General features: G+C 35.5%; 2 protein-coding genes across 2 annotated transcripts in view; both read left to right on the top strand.

Annotated features, from left to right (window-relative positions):
• Positions 1-14,137, top strand: part of LOC105618378 (cyclic nucleotide-gated cation channel alpha-3) — a 151,738-nt gene extending 137,601 nt beyond the window's left edge. Inside the window, exons 11-13 of the mRNA XM_012199920.1 lie at positions 2,052-2,219; positions 9,517-9,834; positions 13,869-14,137. Of these exons, the coding sequence (XP_012055310.1) occupies positions 2,052-2,219; positions 9,517-9,834; positions 13,869-14,137 (755 nt within the window). The remainder of the gene's footprint in view (positions 1-2,051; positions 2,220-9,516; positions 9,835-13,868) is intronic.
• A 9-nt stretch (positions 14,138-14,146) lies between these two features.
• Positions 14,147-15,593, top strand: LOC105618377. The gene is made up of 2 exons (XM_012199919.1): positions 14,147-14,217; positions 15,071-15,593. The coding sequence occupies exons 1-2, from the start codon at positions 14,147-14,149 to the stop codon at positions 15,591-15,593; spliced, it is 594 nt and encodes a 197-aa protein (XP_012055309.1).
• Positions 15,594-20,267: the final 4,674 nt, after the last annotated feature.

Here is a 20,267-nt window from a genome sequence, read left to right as displayed (position 1 = left end):
CGTACTACGTACTACACTACTACTACACACACACACACACACACACACACACACACACACACACACACACACACTACACACACACACACACACTACACACACACACACACACACACACACACACACACACACACACACACACACACACACACACACACACACACACACACACACACACACACACACACACACACACACACACACATGTACAAATTGATTACAGTAGTTTTTAGTATCCTTTATCTTAGCTTTTGAAATATCAAGTTATATAACTTGGTTGCTTTGATTTATTCATGAAGAAAGTTAGCCGATTTTGTTATCTTACTTTCACTATTCCAGTATAGAGAAAAAAATTATCGAGAGAAAAACAAAATAGACTATCTTTCTTCAAAAATATATCCACTATCAAGTATTGATATATTGTTCATCGCAAATATATTAACGTTATCTATGCAAGTAGTATCTGACAAGTAATATTTGACACAAACAGCGGTAAAAGAAAATCGTTGCCAAAGAAACTACAGCAAAACATAAGTATATTGATACACTTTTATTAAAATTAAGATATATAATAATAGAAAATAAGGTAAAATTTGCACATCGTCTGTTTATACACATTATTTTCGAGAAATTAATCGCAGAATTTTCCGTCGAAAATGTACAATAAACTTATTTAATCATCGTACCGTAATTGAATAACAATCGCAAAATTAGCATCTCGTTAAACTCACTACTTAATAAATAAACTGTGAATTAGCATCTCGTTAAACTGGTTACTTAATGAATTGTAACTAATAAATATACAACGTTCGAACAATAAAATTTTATTTTACCGAAATATCTCGCAACTTTTGAAAAGATAAAATGCTCTTAGGTAATTTGTATCCTTCATAACATGTCGGAGTCTATTTATCGGATAAGACCGTTTGAAATAAGTAGTTCAAATACTTGAGGAATATGGAAGCGGAATTTCCATCCGCTAAATTTCTTCGATGTACGGTTAACGATTCCGCGCGTATTATATTTGAAACGATATTTGAGCGAAAAACGGAGCAGAGGGAACGGCTGCGTTTGAAAACTTTCTGAATAATATATGACGCGAATTGCGACTGGTTATTTACAATTCTCATCGTGACAGAGAGACGTATGCCGCATGCCATAATTACCGACTCAACGTGGACGTGTAAACATAATTTTCAATCAAGTGCTAGAAGAATTTCCCGTCGCCTTAAGCTTAATTATTACAATTTGTACAGTTCAGGTATATTCGTAGCATAGTAATGAAGCGGAACTTCTGAATATAAACATTTATCTAATGGTTAAATCTTTCCCCAAAATTTAGAAAGTTCGTGCTCGGTAGCGTCTGTTATTGCTACTTTTCAGACTTGCACGTACGTCTGTAGTCTGAAGCAATTGCTCATTATGCTCTTCGTTACCTTGTTAATTACGCGGTCTTTTACGCCGGTATATAAAATATCGTTGTCACCAATTAAAGTTGTAAACAATAGCTCGGCTGCATCATTATCACATTCTGGGCAAACTACTTCATTAGTCTAGCTTGCGGGTTTTTCTTTTTCTACCGGAAGTTAACTACATTCTATTCCGCGAAAAAGATGCGAAAAAAAACACGCTCGGAAGCGGATAAATATGGTAAAACCGTGAGACAATTAATTCGTATCTGCTATTATCCATCAATTTATCAGCCAACAAACATCGGAAGATTAAATGTCTTTCTGAAAAAGTCGGGAAAACGAGTTGAGCGACCTGGCAATCAATTAACATAGAAGATTGAATCGTAACGAACCCGATTAATCAAAATTACTGTGCTTTTGTACGAGTATAAAACGATGTAAAAGGATCTTAAAGAGATAGTTCGCACGCGCGCGCGGACGTATCGAGCGTGCAATCGGAACCACGTGCATCCGGGCTGAGGAAATGAGAGCGGGTCTACTATAGGTAAAACGGCGGAACGATCGACAAATCGATCACGGTGCGTTACATAAGAAAGCTTGATGCATCCCGATAACCAATAAATGGCTACATCGACGCAGGTAACCGGCGAACAGCCAGCGTGCGCTCGGTCGGCTACTCGGACCTCTTCGTCCTCAGCAAGAAGGACATGTGGGACGTACTCAAGGAGTATCCGGCTGCCAGGGTGCGCCTTGAAGCCATTGCAGTCAAAAGGCTGGAGAAGTACAAGAGAGCTCCTCTGGAGAAAGGTGAGTCGAGCCTACCTTTTTCGTCTCTATTATATTCGCGCATCAAGTACATACAAATAGCTATCGTGTTTCTTTAACGGCATCAGATAGGTAAGACAAATCGATGAAACACCCCTCTCGAAACGCGGATGATCGGAACAACTTTCGAATTTTTTCACGAGAAAGTTAAAAAGCTTTTAAAGATATACTTCGATCGAATTTCTCTCTTGGACTTGATAAATTAGATTTTTTCAACTAACAGCTGATAACAAAAATCGGATTTATAAAACTTCTCAGTTATCTTGAATAGACTTGATTACGACGATGTTCTCTCGTTTTATTTGATGAAACTTTAACGAACGGGAAGGCTGTGTAACTCGTGAAGTATCGACATTCGAAAGAAACTCTTGCATTTCTTTCTGTAATTCGGCTTATTTTTCTTTTTACATCTATCTTAGGCGTGTTTCGCAAATGATTCGAAGATCGTTTGTACGATTTGCGCTACATCCGCCGCGAAGCTGGTATCAACATGGTGGAAATACATTTAAAACTGCTTTTCAATTCACTCATTCTCAGAGTTGCGCGAAACAGGTTCGAATACGATTGCGAACGTCTTGCGTCGCGTCTTGCGAACAACTTGGTGCACAACCGAAACGCTTCGAATGCCTGAAACTTTCCTCGTTACCATCGTTAAAATAGCTAGACTCACGGAAGTTTATGCGCCCTCGGCAAGGTAAGTTCTTCGGGATGCGGATGCCATCCGAAGAACTTCGAACCAAGAATAGAGGATTCCATCAAGATGTGCTCGTCGCTGCTACGGCGCATTAACAAATTAACCATTGTGGAACGTTAGATTGGAGTTTTGAGTATAATAGTTAAAGATGCTTTGAAATAGATATATTATATCTCCGTGTGACATCTCAGAGAAGAGCCTTAGCAGTCATCTTTGACATTCGATCACAATAGTTACTCCGGAACTTGTTATTTTCTTGCGATTGAAACGAAACTAAACTACATCCCGAACGCTTTTTATTAAAATCAATGAATCAAGTTTTACTCCAACTTTTCAACTCGCGAGATAACTGATTTAAAAAAATATATCCATTCTTCAATAAAGATAGAAATATAATTGAACAAGCTTTGATAAGTTTTTATTTGATTAACTGTTGCTAAAGTTTTCTTCGCAAAAACTTGAATTAACTTTTTATTAACTTGCTTGATCGATATTAATTTTCTCATCTTTCATTAATTTTCTCATGTATAAATTCCAATTTCAATATAACAAGAAATATTGTTGAAATTTAATAAAGCGATAATTCATCGATGAATTCTCCATTCTGTCTCATCCTGTCTTTCGGATCGCGCGATCCGAGCTGTAAAATATACTATAGGAAAATGTTTTATTCCGTGAACCAAAATTTCACTGAAACAACAGAAATTTGGTTGAAATATATCGAATAAAAATTTTTAGTTGAAATGTATCGGACAAAACTGTAATATTTTACGCAAACTAAATTGTTTACTTATATAAACAAATATTTTTTATTATCTACATGATAAAGAAATTACTTTCAAAAACAATTAAACTTTTTATTATATAAACAAAATGTTTGGTTGCTGTTAAAAAATACCTCAACTAAACAGTTTTATCGAAGGTACTAAATTTCTTTTCTTCGCGTCGCCAAAAAATATTGCAAATACTAGTTGACTGCCTCGAGGGCTTATGATATAAAAGTCTATCTCGTATCGTTCTTATTTCCGAAAAACCGTCATTCAAAATATTCTTCTCGACCTAAATTTTTGTTAAAAAAAACGCTTGCAGTACTCTCCGCGTAATCTCTTCTCGTTTCTTCTGCAAAACATAACGAGCATCTAATGAAAGTGGGTTGTCGCGCATGAAAAGTTGGTTTTTGAAGGTTTAACCTCTACAGAAAAGTTTTCAAAAAGTCAACTTGACACTGACAAATACCATCACACGATGTTGAAAAAGATGCTCTTGTACAATTTTTATAACCGTCTCTCGTCAACGTCATTCAAAATTATTAAAGCAAAATTTAAGCATAGATTTAATTCGCAATTGAAAAATAAAATTTACGAAATTGTTTGAGTTACATAAATTTGCTCGGTATATTATTTGATAAGATCTTCGCTGCAAAACTAAACTACCACTTCCCGTTTGAATCTTCCACAAAGCGAAATAATCTGAACCTTTGTCCCAAGTATAGAGGTGGAAATTCAACAACTTCATTCAGCAATTTTATTTTTCTCTTACGGATCTCCGAAGGAGCTATGCGAAGGATAAACGACTGTATTATGTTTGCCATAGTTTCCACGACGATGCCCGTGCTCGAAAGTTTCGCGTGTTATAACAACAGTGCGGACGGCGAACTCCGCCACCTTGTACCACAAAGTGAGCAAAGGGTGGCCGCTTTGCGCTCGTCGCACAGTTCCGGATTAATTAATTAAACTCCTCAGCTCGCTGCTACACCTATTACTACACGCGCTGACGAAAATCTTTTGAATGGTACAGCGAAATCACGTCTTCACCTCGCTGAGCCCTTTCAGCATCGCCATCGCTCTATGTGATTCTCGATACCCTCGCACGTTAACGTCTTGAAAGATTTTCGATCATGGAACTTTGGTCAAGCTTTTGAAAGATATATTCCTGAGTGGCGCAGAACTTTCAATGCGCGTTTAAACGAAATGCGGCTATGTTGCTCTCTATGAGTCAGCTGTAAGTCTTGTTAAACTTAAGAGGAAGTTGTGAAATGAGAATCTTTAATGCGAGAATTTAAATGGATATTAATAAAACACATTCTTTGCAATTTATTTTCTATTTATAAGTTTTTCTTTAATATTATAAAATGCATAAATGTAATATAAAATAAATATATTTTATACGCGAATGAAAAATGTCATATTTGGTTTCTTGTAAATTTATTCAATTTCCAGTTTCACGTTATGTATATATTCATTTTATTTACGTCAGCTTATTTTATTTACAGTTTCTAAGATTCTTATTAGCATCAAATCATTAACAGCTTTTTAAGATACTTATTTGCAGCAATAATATTAAATTGCTTGCAATTTAATTTATGATATTACTTTAGCTTTGGTTTAAGACTGTATTTTAAGACTAATAAATAGGCACAAAGTTGGCTTAAATCGAAAGTTGTAAAAATTTACAAGAAATAGACACAAAGAATCTTAAACGGATATAGCATTTTTTATTCATATATGTTTAGTCTTATCAGTCCATTTTTGTTCAATATAAATATAATAATATAAATATATTTATTTCATGTTGTTATTTTAAGAAATGTTTAAATTTTATACAAAACAAACATAAATAAGTTTTGTATGGGAAAATCGTGGTACCTCGATTCAGTGCCGCATGCCGCAAATTCGCCGCCACTGTTTTACATGTTTCCCTTATATGTCTCATTTGCCTAATGCGAGAAACGCACGCAGGGTAAGTGTGAGATGGAAATTAGATGGTCGCGTTTAACGCTAAATACACGACGGCGAATATCGCTATCTCGAGACACATCTCTACCTCGAGAATATCTCTATCTCAGGATTCATTCATCCGCATGCGAAATGTTTTCGTGACCTAATTCTTAGCACACGTAAAAGCGCGAAGAATGAACGAGGCGGATACTTAATGGCGAAAGTCGATGCCACGCTGATGGAGATAAATGGCTGTAAAAGTCACGGCAATTCTTTCCTTCCGGATGTCTCATTGATCCAAAACACGCGAAAATGACAGTTGAAATATCATGATATGGCAATATTAACTTCGGCCTATAGGTCGGCGTGTCACGGGCTGAGTACCCTTCGGTCTATACTTTCCGTTTTCTAGCAAAAATATACAGACATAAGGATTTTGCAAAATCACTGTCCCTTCAATCGTAAATTTCAGGCGAAGATAAATTAGAAAATGGGAAGAAATGGGATTTTATTCGTAATAAAAAGTTAGTGGCTACACAAATACACTATTTTGTATTTGTTAAATCTGATAAAATATTTGTGTTGAATTTGTAATGTATTGTTAAGTGTTAGTTTAATATAATGTGATTGTGTTATTTAAATATTTTGTGCTAATTTGATATTCAATATTTCTTAATCTTAAAACAACATAATTTGTAAGTAAATGAACAAATAATATAAGAATAATGTATTTTAAAACGTAAATTCTAAGATAAATAAATGAAATATACATATATCAATATACATATATCAATTTAATATAATAAATTTAAAACATAATATATTTACATATAAGTGTATTGAAGAAATATGCTTCCAATTTGCGTATAAATTATTTCACAATATTGTGTTTTTTTTTGCATAATATTTGTAATACTTTTAATGTATTTATCTTATATTAAATTAACACAAAAATTTGGATAAACATTTAAAACATGTAAAATGTGTCAAATTTAACACAAATTTTCTAACTGTATTCCTTTTTAAATAATAGATCCTTTTAATATAAAAGACAAAAATAAAACGGCGGAAAAGTCATTTAACAAATCTTGATGTACTACAAAGTGCAAACGCTGTAAAGTTTATAAAAACCGAAGAAAATCTAAGATTTAATTTAATTTTAAACAGATATTATTTCTCTATAAGAGAGAACATAAAAAAGATTTTATTTTCATGTTCTTTGTTTATATTCTTTTGCTTCTTTTCTCTTCTAAGAAAATATGATGAAAGGTCCGAAAGCTATAATGTTAATACACTGAATTTTAAGTCGTAAAAACGTTGAATAGAATGAAATATTCTACTCGAGTACACATTTTGAGAGATATCGCTATGTTTTTTTTAAAGACGCGAGCTATCGCCGGTCTATCATCGTATATTTTCCAGTAATACGCTTACGTTGAAATTTATTTCATTTATAAACTTCTCGAACCATTCATCACTATCAAAACGGCAGATTTTCATTCGGCACTCATCTCGTTGCACGAGCCAATGTACTTTTACGTTGCTATGAAGGATAACGTATGAAAAATTAGGTCGCTGTAATAAGTGTAATGCGTAACGTGAGTTACGGCGCAGCGGCGAGTGACGAGAGAGGAGGAAAAGCTGCGTGCGTAGGCGATGCCGAGAACGAGATCCGGCCTATCGATCTGCTGTCGGCTATTGTTATCGGTGCAATGTCCTCTAATTAACATAAAAGTGAACAAAAACATGTTGCTGTCGTAACGTTTACAGATCTAAAGGTATGCGACTTTTCGCGGATTGCAAAATTGATGAAGGACTTTTGCTAAAAAGCATAAAAAAGCTAAACGATATAACTTATACTTAGACTTCTAATTGAAATAGCATCAAAGAATTCCCATACTTCGTGCGTCACGAAGATAACAATTTTTTTTGGATTTGCCGTCGTGTTCGCTATTAGCGTCTTGATCCGCGATTTACCTCCCTTGATATTTAAAGGTCACTTTATTTAATTACGGAGGGATCTTCAATTTAACTGATCCGTGACACGTTACATAACCATTAATCGAATTATTAAAAAAAATCTCTTTGACTAGAAATATTTACGAGTACGATACACGAACGTATTTCTATTGCTAATTGCTTTACATAATTTTTTTTTATTTCACAACCCGCATCTTTTGACCTAGATATCTCTTGTCACTTTTGCATAAATTTAATAGTTATCGTTAAGCCCTCTCCATAATTTATAAATGATTCATAATTCAACAGTAAGATTTTTAGGATAAATATTTAATATATATTATTTTGTATGCTATATATCTTATTACAGGCATATATTTTAACATATATTTTATATACATAGATATATGTATATAATTATCTTAGATTTTTAAAATGTTTTCCGTAGAAAGCATAAAATTATAAAATTTATAGCACATAAGATTCACAGTACAATATCATATGAAAAGAATGGTTTTGCTAAACTATCAAAAAATTTACAAATCTGAAAATAATTTTGTTGAATTATCAAAATAATTATATAAGATTCTATTTTTATTCGTTCTATTTTTATCTTGGATTTTTTATCCGTTTAATTATTCTTTCTATAGAGTGTTTCGTAATTACTATACAATAATGTTTAATAATACAATAATAATACTAAGTGATGAGCAACATTATACAAAGTTTTGACATTCTATTTCAACCTACTTGTGTACTCTACATATTTTGACGGTGTAACAAAGTTATTTTTCTTTATCTAGCTGAATTTTTAGTTCTATCAAATCATCCTTTTTGAAAAAAAAATTATAAAATTCTATCCTAAATTCTAACATGAATTGATTGATGCGAACTTTTACCAATGGAGCAAAGTTCTCTCATTTATCTCTCATGATTGTTATGTCTTCGTATAAGGGTGTAATATCATCACGAAGCGGAAATCTGTAATGAATCGAAAGATCATGCGTTCTCGATGATCGGAAAATCTGCATCAAAGTGAAATGGCGTACTATTGATATACTGAATACTGTCAACGTCGTGGTTAAATGTCAACACACCTCAAAGCGGAAATTCGAGCACGTACGGATCGTATCAGTCACGACGTGCGTAAACACGATGCATGGATAACACGCATCACGAATGAATGATATCCTAAATAAATGGCTAGCTCTTCTCGTTGTTTTCCCGTATTTCATAAATTCTGACGACTACGGTTGAGCTTTTCATGCGCGACGGCAGTTTTACTTCCAGAAAGATGAAAAAGCGACATAGCGACATAGTATGGTAATACCGCAACTCTTTTTTTTTGGACCATCGGATCGTCACGATTTTTAAAATAAAATCCTATCTGTGCGAAAACAGATTGTCAAACAGATTGAAATTCGAGAATCTATAAATGAAACACAAAAATATACTTTATGTTATTTAACTTAACGTGAATTTGCGAAAGCAATTCATTTATTCTGCCATATTAATTTTTTGGTACACAGAATCAGATATAAAACATGTTAAATACGTATTTCTTAAACTGTTTTACTGAAATTGCATTCCTTACCTATTACAGCTCGTCCTATAATAACAAATAATTTTTTTAACAGATATTCAATTTTTCATTTCTATGTAAAGAGAAAAATATTTAATCCATCACGCTTAATTTAAATTTACTGTTATTATTTATAGAGATTATATTTAACAAAGAAACATTAATTATTAAATTTGAATCTGTACAAAGCATACAACTTAATATCAAAAATACTCAACGATATAAATTGTTTTAATGCAAATAAATAATTAATATTATTATATTGAAAGCTGATGTCCCGCGCAATGGAAACACCGCTTTTCACTAAAGCAAGATGTAAATTTCCAGTCGCCATGGGCAGGTGTCAGAGCACGCCCGGTCTAGTGGAGTCGCGGGGCCGCGTGTCGCTGGAGGACATGTGGATATCGCCGATCGACCTCAAGTCCCACGCGTACTCGACGGCTGCCTCATTATTCTCGCCGAGTCCGAGTCCGGTGACGCCTCGCGCCATGCCGGGCACGGGGGTTCTAGCGGACAACGTGCCCAGAGGCGCGGAAAGCCCGATAAGCGGGGCCAGCAGTGGTCCCAGCAGCGAGGACCAGACGGCCAGGGCGCCACCGTCAGCCGCGACCCAAGCCTCCACCGGCAGGCAGTCCACTCATTCCGGTAAGCTCCCCTCATTTACCAATCACCCCCGATGCGATGTGACATTAGGAGATCTCCTTTTCTCTGAATTTCGACCAACCCAAAGCAGGATTCTTTTATTCTCTCCTTTGCACAAAATTTTACATTTTCTGGCACGTCTTCGAAAGGATATTGACCTTGAAATATGTACAATTTTCCTAGACACTCGTCCAGTTACTTCGTCTAATATTACTATATTCTCATTAGTTGCGGTAGTAACAATACCGCATAGAAAATGGACAAGAACTTGATAGAATTTTATTCAATGATGAAAACAATTCCTAATAAAAGTATACGCAATTTGTGTCTGCCCTGTAATTATTTATTAATAGATGATTAATAATAAACTATTATTATTATTATTATACATTTATTATTCTGTATGTTCTTAAATTTATGTTCAGCAAATAAATTTGAATTTTGAGTAACTGCAGGCAAAGCATTACATTTTGGAATTCTAAATAGTTTGATTTCCCAGTTACTAGATAAAAATTAATAGATAAAAATTAATAAACTGTCCAGTGATTGCAAAAAATATGGGGTGCATAAAATTTCTACTAGGAAACGATACAGTAAAAATGGATCTTTTATCTATTGCATTGTTATGTGTTACAACATTCTACATATCTGGTATATCTGTATCACAATCGCAACTCGATAATCTTCTTACGGTGTTGCCAGTGGTGGCTATAACTACTGGCTGCATTTCAATTTAATTGACTACTGTGCTACTTTTCAAAAAATCGTTGGTTAAAACGGATTAATGAACATTCGGATTATCAAATAAAAAATTGATATTAATTATTAAACTGATTAATATCCTATATATTGCCTCTAGGGAAAAAATTTTTTTAATAAAATAAAAAGGAGAAGCATCGTAGAAAAGTGTAGAAAAAGTAAATTTGTTCTCCGAGTCAGAATGGATTCAATATAATTATTTATGAAAAGTAGCAGATATTTCTGTAAGCACTCGCAACGTCGAGTAATCACGTAAATTGTATTTTCCGATCATCGATAAAATGCTGCGAACGCAATGAAAATTTTATCCTATCCCAATCATACTTGATAACTTGTAAATTCATTTTACCTGTGTAGGACAACTTTCATATCGGATTTATTTTAAAAATATTATCGATCGCTGGCGATTCTTTTGCAATATTATACCGGGTATATAAATCATTACCGATAACGGTGCCGACGGTGCTCGTCGGCAAACTGCTGACGCAAAACCGTAGTTTCTTATAGACTATAAGACTTCGCGATTAAGTGAAGCGCGAACATGGAGAGAATAGGAAGACCTTCGTAGCCTCTCACTTTCTAGTCATCAATATTTCACGTTCCATAAAAGCTTTTTTAGAAAGGCCGTGTAATGTTTGTACTATAAACCATCGATGTCGTTACGTTCGATTGAACGTTTTGTAATAAGTTCCATCCCGGAGGTATTTTCAGAACAAAAGACTCTGAAAGCACACATGTGCTCGCAACACACACAAGGTCCCAGATTCTCCGCAGCATTATGGAAATTGTCATCATTCATGATATTTCTAGAAATGCATTTTATTGTTTATATCGTTACGATTCATTTATCTCGGAAAATTTAATCGTCATATTTGAATAAGCTTTAATTGTTTATCATTATGAAGAGAAAGATTGATGAACCGTACAGTGCGCGTCTCCGGAAGAGACTTTATATCGCGCCTTCATATAAACGAACAGTCGATTCAGTCGCAGTCTCCGCGCCGCGGATTAGAATTCCGCGGGATGTGATCTCTCATTGCAAATCATATCTAATCAGACGTGAATAATACATAACACGAAGTGTGTCGCGTGTACGGTCGCTGTTTATCGGCGGCTGTAAAACGGCAAAAAGGTAAATTCAGAAATATCGTGAGGGTAATGAATGACGAGCGACGCTCGGCGCCACTCGTAAAATACCGCCCGACCATTAACCCCGATAGATACGATAGGTAGTAACGATTTTAACGTGTTTCTGCCGACGTTTATATGTCGTTTGGGGAATAAAATCCTCTCCCCCCTCCCCTTCTCCTCCCCTTCCCCTCCCCTTTGCGCAAACTGGAAATTCCACTGGTAATCGAGCGTTTCCGTTTAAAGCATGTATATAAACAAAACGCAGTATGATACGTTAATACCCCTCTCCCGAAAATAAAGCGACAGATTTCGCTGCGGGCGGTAACAAATCGGATGCGAATCGACAGTATACTGATTTAACTGGCGAAACATCGTCACGCGTAATCGTTATTCCGGTGGGTATGGTATAAAATGGGAAACCGATCTCCCGAAATAGCCGCTGCAATTCCATTTGCCGAATTCGAATGTTGACGCGAAGAGTGACACGATCAAGATGAGTCTCTCGACAATACTCGGGGTTTCCTGAATGGCCAGACGATACGCCGCGGTAATTCGTGAATTAGTTAGCAGTTTGCTAATGCTAATCTTTGTACGTTGTATCAGCTCTCGATGCGATCGGGAGAGGCGGCTTCATCTTGTATGCGAATTCTATTATTGCACTAGTGCAACCATTGGTACCAAGAGAGAAATACTAATCATGCGCATTAATCAACATCAGTGAATCACAAAGACCCGTGAATGCGCTCGAGGATTCATTTTGCATTCGTATACACACTGACGCCGGCGCCATTAAGTGCAGAACTCGTTCGTTGCTCTTTCCACGCTCCTCATCTAATCTAACTTTCAACAATTGATAATTGCGCGCACTTGTACTATATCAGCGGACTGAAAGACAAAACTTCGTACTCACATGTATATTTGTGTATGTAATCAGGACCATTGTAAATAGATTGTACAAAGACGCGTTAACAAGGAGGGAGAGAAGGTGTCAAATTAAGTTAAAAAAATTAATTCTTTATTCTTTCTAAATTCTTCAGAGTAAATCTCATTCCAAGAGAGTGAAATCTCACTCCAAAGAATTTAGAAAGTTCTTGTACTACTAATTGCATTGTACTCGCTTCTGTCTAACACTAATTGCATTGTACTCGCTTCTGTCTGATTTCATTTCTTCTAAGATGTAGTTATTGTATATAAATTTAAAGAAATCGTATCACAAAATCTGAAACTATTAGTCGGTTTGGATTATTTTTCGATGTTATTAAAATCTTTCAATATATACAGATCCATAACAAACCATTTTAACAGCAGAATACTGATCATGTAACATTTTCCCTAGAGCGAAAACGTGAAAAATGAAAAATTGTTCTATTAACTTCAATGGCAAAGTTTTTATTTTTTACATTTCCACTCTACATATAAGTTACAATATATCCTAGAACAAAAATTGCGTTCTTTGTAGAGGTTTTCAATAATAAATTATTTTGGAAAATAGCTTATTTAAAAAATTGATAAAATATTATGAATACTTTTTTTATATTCGATTGTGATTGGTCAATTCTTACAATTACAATTACTTAAACTATGCTTACGTAATTGTAGGTAGGTAATAATTGTGGAATGGTCTATATATATCAGCAGCGACTCTACTTGTAGATATCTATAGATATATAAAATTGAATGTCTTTCACTGAAACGCGATCTCCACATTACGGAAGATGGAGAATAATTCAACCGCCAGTTGTAACCATCTCACGAATTCGTATTAAGAATTCTGCCGCTTGCTTATTTGTTTCTATCTTATTTATTTAATTGTTATTAATCTTTAGAAATTAAAAATATCTATTATAAGTCTATAATTTTTGAAAAATCTAAAATCTTTTTCTTAAGTAAGATTTGTTAATTAACTCAAGATTTATAATTCATTATTTTATTATGTTCCCTGCCTCAACATATAACACTGTTTCAGCCACTGTAATAGCTTTCCTATAAAAGATTAAACCAGATTTCAGATGCACCATTTTATTTCTTCATCACAAAAACATCACAGATGTTTTTCACAAAATAATGTCACTTTTTTGTAAAATTACTAACTTAATTTTGAGAAATGTGAACAACATCTCTGTACATCAATACTCGTCTTGTTTCAGGCATGACTTGCAACAGCATGACGCAGCTGGTGAGTGAAGGTACAACGCCTTTGTTTGGCACCCACGAGGCTCTATTGGCGGAGATTCAGCGTCTCCGCGAGCGCCTGAAATGCCTGGAGACTGAGAACGCAGCGATGAGCGTCAAACTGAACCAGCAACAGTGGGAGGTCGAACATCGGTTGGCCGAAATCGAGATGCAGATCTGCGGGGCAAGCTCGACCTCGAGCGTCGAAGACAACAATGAGAGAAATCGGGAGAGCATTATTTAACGAGAAACAATGCCGCGAGAGCGCGGCAAAACCAAGATCGAACGGATACGCCACTACCTTGTCGGAACCGCTGATACTAGGTACTTAACTTATTACTATATATTTTTAATTATAATATCAGGAGCATAAAAGCCAGTAAATATTTTATACGTTATTACTACAGAATTCGAATCTATAACACGTTATAACGTTATTATTATAGACTGCAAATCTATTTACGCATAAAACGTAACCTATTATCATTGATTTAACCACAAAGCTTTTGTTTTTATATTACAGTTTTATTTCTTTTATATTGCATTATTACAGTTATTACAGTTATTAGGAACAATATTGCCATTTGCGTTATTTTATCTTTTCCTTTCTTCTTTATATATATTCACAAGGAGATATAGAAATATCCCCTTTCAATTTTGATAAGCGTTTAATATTTGTAGTCTCGATCAAAATAAAAGACACATATTTTTTTTATATATGTACATACGCATTTTTAGGGGCTGAAACATCCAATTCTTTTCAGAGCGAATATTATCGATGCCGTGAGATTTTTTAAAATAAAAGTTGAATATGATTTCAAGAATACTTTTTATAATAGGAAAAAAATTTCATAATAAAAAAATTTTTGTTTATAAAAAATATTTTTTAATTTTCGATTATTGTTAGAAAGAAAGTTCTTTTAAGGCCATTCGACTAAAAATTTTGTTTTATTTTTTATAATTTTGATGATATTTCCATTGAAAAAAAAAACTGATTTTCTCCAAAGGAATGTTTCATCCCCTAAATGTAGAAAAAATATCTTATTTTGATCTAAACTACACACATTAAAAACTCATCAAAATTGAAAGAGAGCTTTTTTGTGTTATCAGTCTCGTAAAATCAAACTTTGCAATACAGTAATTATTATTATTAATCAATCTTGTTTTTATATGATAGGTACGGCGATCAGTCGGAGTTGGACGACGCGAGGGTCCTCAGTGACACTAAGTCGATCGGTAGCTTAAGCCAGCATCTTTTCGAGAGCGATGAAGACGAGCGTTACTATGGTACCTGCAACGGTTACGTCTCGCAACCCGGCAGCAAATCGAATCTGCTGCTGTGTAGCGAGTGCGATCAGAAAACGCACACCTGCACCTATCGACCGCAAACACCTGACTCACATGCCGGCAAATACGTGGAAGAACGTATAGATGACCGGCACCAGGAACCAGGAACCTCTCGTGCCTACAGAAGCCCAGTGAAGCTGTCCTCTCCACGCTCGTACCATACGGATCAGGATCGCGTGACGCAGACGTCGCCGCGATCGTACCACGATCTGGAGCAAGCGGTGCCGATAACGTCACCTCGATCTTACCGGACACAGGAGCCACAGCGACGTGGATGGACCGCCAGGGATACGGACGATCGAGGTGACGTCGACAGAGGCGAGTACCTCGACCAGTTCTGGTCCGAGGATTGAACAAGTTCGTTCGCTTTGCTTTATTAATTTAAATGGCCTCGGTGTTCTCCGATAATCCGATGTCTTCCCATCATCTGGTATACACTGATATTTTCGGTTTCCGCACTTACATTCTAATCTAGAACCTTTATTCTTCCTTAGCAAAAAAAAATTCAGTATGTAAAATTCCTTTTTTAACTCTTAATATACATATGCTAGTTTCTATCAATGTAGCTTAACTTTAATATTAGTTTAACTTTATCTTTTTTTAATTTTTAGAACTTCTAAAAAGATGAAGAGTTAGTTGAACCGAAATTAGAATTAAACTACATTTTAGTAGAAATGTGGGCAATAATTTTTCCTTTATTATACGCAACAAAATAATTCGTGTGTCAGAGATTCCTTTTTCAGTACTTTAACAAACATGCAAAAATTATTAAGTGATTTTTACATATACATTAACATCTTTGGAAAGTATTTATAAAAACGTGTATAGATATTTAAGAAAAATAGTATATAAATGTTATAACTAATTATCAGAAGCGCCTATTTTCTTGAAGAAAAAAAAAGCAGGATATAAATAATGAAAGTCCAAAAGTGTGTATTAAAGGTTAATTTAATCCTTTTTTATTATTATGTAAACTGCAAATCCTTATGTGAAATCCTTAAATTTTAATCCTGTTACGAGAATGGATGTTATTGTTTAACGTAGATAGCAAATGCTCGCAAAACAACTTTAGCGGATTAGAAAAGTATCTCTACTCTTCTCTCGTATTTTTATAAAAAAAAGAACACGTAGTATCTTTCTATTCTATTTTTCGCACGCACACCGCCTATTCCTTCCGCTGATTTCGCTGCTACTTGCATCCGCATTTCTCGCTGACGCTTCGCGCAATCTCCGATGCGACTGCTGTCGGGGATTGTTTCTCAGAACGATCAAGCGATAATCCTAGATCGTGCGTGACAACTTATCGAGTTAATCCGTCGATCTGCTCACAGACCGCGAAAGCCCGATCTGCGAGCTCTGCCGAGGTAACGGCTACGTCGTCGTGCACTGCGAGCACTGCGACTTCTCCAGCGACGGCGACCTGATCTGCTTCCGCTGTCAGAGCGACGAGGGCTCATCCAACGGTCAGGTATGCCCGCGTTGCGAACGGGAGGCTGGAGTCACGTCGAGCACTGGCAGATCCGGCTCCAGCGATGAGGGTAACGGCAAGTACCCCGTGGACGCTGTGGTGAAGATCCAAGTGAACGATCGGACGATCGACGTTGACTCCGACGAGACTCCCGAGAGCGAGAGCTCGGGCAATTATCATCCCCAGAGGGGTGCGATGGATCGACTCGACACCATCGTCGAGACGAAGGGCGACACTGCCAGCGAGAACGACGAGGAAAACGGCGGCACGAAGCTCAACGGTACCACTAGCGCGAGATATCTCAATTATATGATCGTGCTGTTCCTGTAAATAGAAGACGACATTGAAATAGATGCGGCCGGATCCGTGGTCCGCGGCTTTGCTTGGCGCGAAATCGTACACAGGGTGATCGTAAATTGTTGGATCGTTGAAGCGGCAATTTTCTCAATTAACTGATACCATCGTAATCTCACGGAAATTATTTCAATCGTAATTATTAACCGAGCAAAAATGATTTTACCCGAAAAATTTTGACGATTTCTTATTCTAATTTTCTAATTTAATTTTGAGACTAAACACAGAGACTTTGTGACGTTACGTCCACAATGTGTCGCGATCGATCCGCAAAATTAGTTTACTGAAGCGATGGCGAACGCCAAATCATTTACGAACCGATGACACTAATATCAGGGGGCCGCGACTCGAGCCGCACTGTAAATAAACTGCCACTGGATATAATTGATCCGTACAATATAGAATCGTATAGATTAATTAATAGATAGCTCGTATTAGTTAAGATGCAGATCAAGCGAGGCGAAAAGAAGGGAAGAGAATGTGTGCGTGTGTGTATCACGTTCAATGCGCGCAATATTGCCGTGAGCTGAGATCCGTGATGCAACGGTCGACACGTTTCGACACGCGATTCTTGGAGCGGGTATGTGCAAAGATTATAATTACTCAGTTGCAGATTAGGGCTTATCTGGTCGCCAGCGACGGCGATGCGTCAATTTGGATCAATTAAATATATTTATACGCCTTACAGTAATGTCGAGTCTAAGTAGCTTTAAATCATAGACACGAGTGGGCAAAAGTAGAACAGAATTAGGACACTGCTCGTTTATTGTTATTAGTAATCGATCGAGAATAATTTTGACATTGCTCGTTTTTCTTATCAATGAGCTTTATATATATATTTTTTTTTTCGATATTTTAAGATTTGATGATTTATAGAAATGATTATTATTTTAAAGTAATTTAAAGAGGGGCGAATAGGCGATATTGATCACAAGTAATTACGATTCTTGCACAACTCTCTACTAACTCATGTTCGGGACCAACTAAAGCCATCACCTACATCACTGCTTCCGACTTTCGCTTCCACCTGTGATCATCGTTTGTTCGTTCGGTCAAAAAAGGAGTTTAGAAAAAACTCTTAATCTTTCATTTCCGACGAAAATCGGCGACATTGTTATCTTCATAATGTACCGAGACACTCGAACCGAACATTTCATTCTCCCATAGCGAAGAAGGCAAGATAGAGGGACGCGATACACGAGCGCGTGAATTCACCGAATCTTATGAAAAAAGAGGAAAATAAGAGAGAAGAGACCATTTCGTTTTCCTTCCAGGTTTATAACACGTGGCAGCGATTTTTTTTAACATTTATAAATTATGGAGTAGAGTCCTTAGACATGTATGTTTTTTAACGTTCATCTTCCAATTCCATACTCCGACGTATCTGAAATTTCCGGCATGTCGAAAAATGAATCAAATTTATTAGAGTTATATAGATGAAAATGAAGAAGAGAAATGAAAGAAGAAAAAAAAATCGATTTTCCTTCTTTCTTTTACTTTTTCGTCGATTCTAAGAATAATGAAGAAGGTAATTCGAACGATCGCATTAAGCTGAGTGAATGGACGCATTATAAAAAACGACTGATTGAGACTGGTATAATTCCGAGTAATGTACTTATTGTCGATTTCACGAGTAAGCAGATCCTGCTTGTTCTTCGTCCTTTTAGTTATCGAAATTTGAAATAATGCAAATTAAGACGAAAAAAATTAAAAATCTTATGAAAAAGACATTAGGAATGCATAATTTAATTAGAAAAATTCAAACATTTTTTACAATATCGATAATTCGTTAATTATATCGAAATCATATCAGTGTCAATCTTTGAACTCGGGAGCGATCAATCCGAGGAGGTAGAAGAGCAACATAAATCTCGCGGACTGGGTTCATGTCATCTGTATGATATTCACCGAATAATGATTACCACGTAAGACATTATCCTTAGGAAGTATCAGTACCCGATAAGCTAATCCCGCCGTGCTGCGAAGTCGCGTAACCCGAAAAAAAGTATAGAAAGAAACGAAGATAGCAGGGAAGAAAAAAAGGAAACATCACGACCGATAGATCAGTTTGGAAAACACATAGCGATTAAGTGCTCTTACTACGGAAAAAAAAAAAAAAAAACGAAAGCTTTGAGAAGATTACAGGCGTGCGTCCCACGCGATCTCGTCCGCTCGAGTTACGGCGCTCTCCGCGGCCGATGGGGAACATCACTCTACTGCCACATTGATTTAGAACACCTCTGTAAATTTATTAGGGGAATTTGTAACACGTTAGGGCGACACTTCGATAAACCGTTGAGATTATATTTATTCCTGTACGCGCGATTCCGAGGTAGACGAGATACTCGAATTTCCCCGCCTCCGTCTCCGAGAACAATTGGACTGAGAAGGGTCTGGAGATAAATGATTCACGCAAGACGCTCGGTATCGAGATAAAGTGCATTCGATGATCGAAAGTACATCAGAAAGAAGTATCCAACCTTCGCGGTTTAAATTATTTTTAGCAAATTTCCTTGGAAACACATTGCAACTTTGTTATGCATCATTACATTGCAACATTGTTATAAAAAGTGAAGTTTTAATGATAAACGTTGTTTTAAGAAAAAACATTGCATGTTTTTTCATATTTTTTAAGATTCTAAAAATATATAGTTTAATTGTAATGTACAATGATTAAATTGTTAAATGATTATTAATTATAATAAGCATATATTATAATCATATATCAATTCAAAATTAAACAATTATGTAAGGTATCACAATGTCGAATCCAACTTGATATAGAACTGCAAAGAATTAAACCCGTAAACACGAAAGCTCTTGGAAACTGTATTATACTTACGAGCGTTTTATTATTAAAATTGCAGATGGAAGTTCTCGAATATGGATCACGTTTAATTTCGAGAGATTTATTGGAGTTTTACTGTCGAGAGCTATTCAAAAAATAAACTTACAAATACATCCAAAATTCAACGTGTTCACACGTGTTATAATGATTTGTATTCATTTCAGAGAAACACTCTATTGAGGATTGCTCGATAATATTTATTCTTAATGGATATATATATATATATATATATATATATATATATATATATATATATATACTATAATTATATATAAATATATTATTTATTTACTTTAATTTACTTTATTATTAATTTTAACTTTAAATTAAGTTAAGTTTAATTAACTTAAATTTAAA

Source organism: Atta cephalotes, assembly GCF_000143395.1.
Source record: "Atta cephalotes unplaced genomic scaffold scaffold00016, whole genome shotgun sequence".
In the NCBI taxonomy this organism is placed as follows: Eukaryota; Metazoa; Arthropoda; class Insecta; order Hymenoptera; family Formicidae; genus Atta; species Atta cephalotes.
The sequence above is the reverse complement of the archived record's forward strand: the minus strand, read 5'-3'. Positions and strand labels throughout refer to the sequence as shown.

What these genes read in the sequence shown, in the direction of transcription:
- LOC105618377 (XM_012199919.1), top strand. Translation starts at nt 14,147, where the DNA reads ATGCCGCGAGAGCGCGGCAAAACCAAGATCGAACGGATACGCCACTAC. An exon ending in GTCGGAACCGCTGATACTAG is followed by an intron (nt 14,218 to 15,070) that starts GTACTTAACTTA and finishes TTTATATGATAG; the next exon opens with GTACGGCGATCAGTCGGAGT.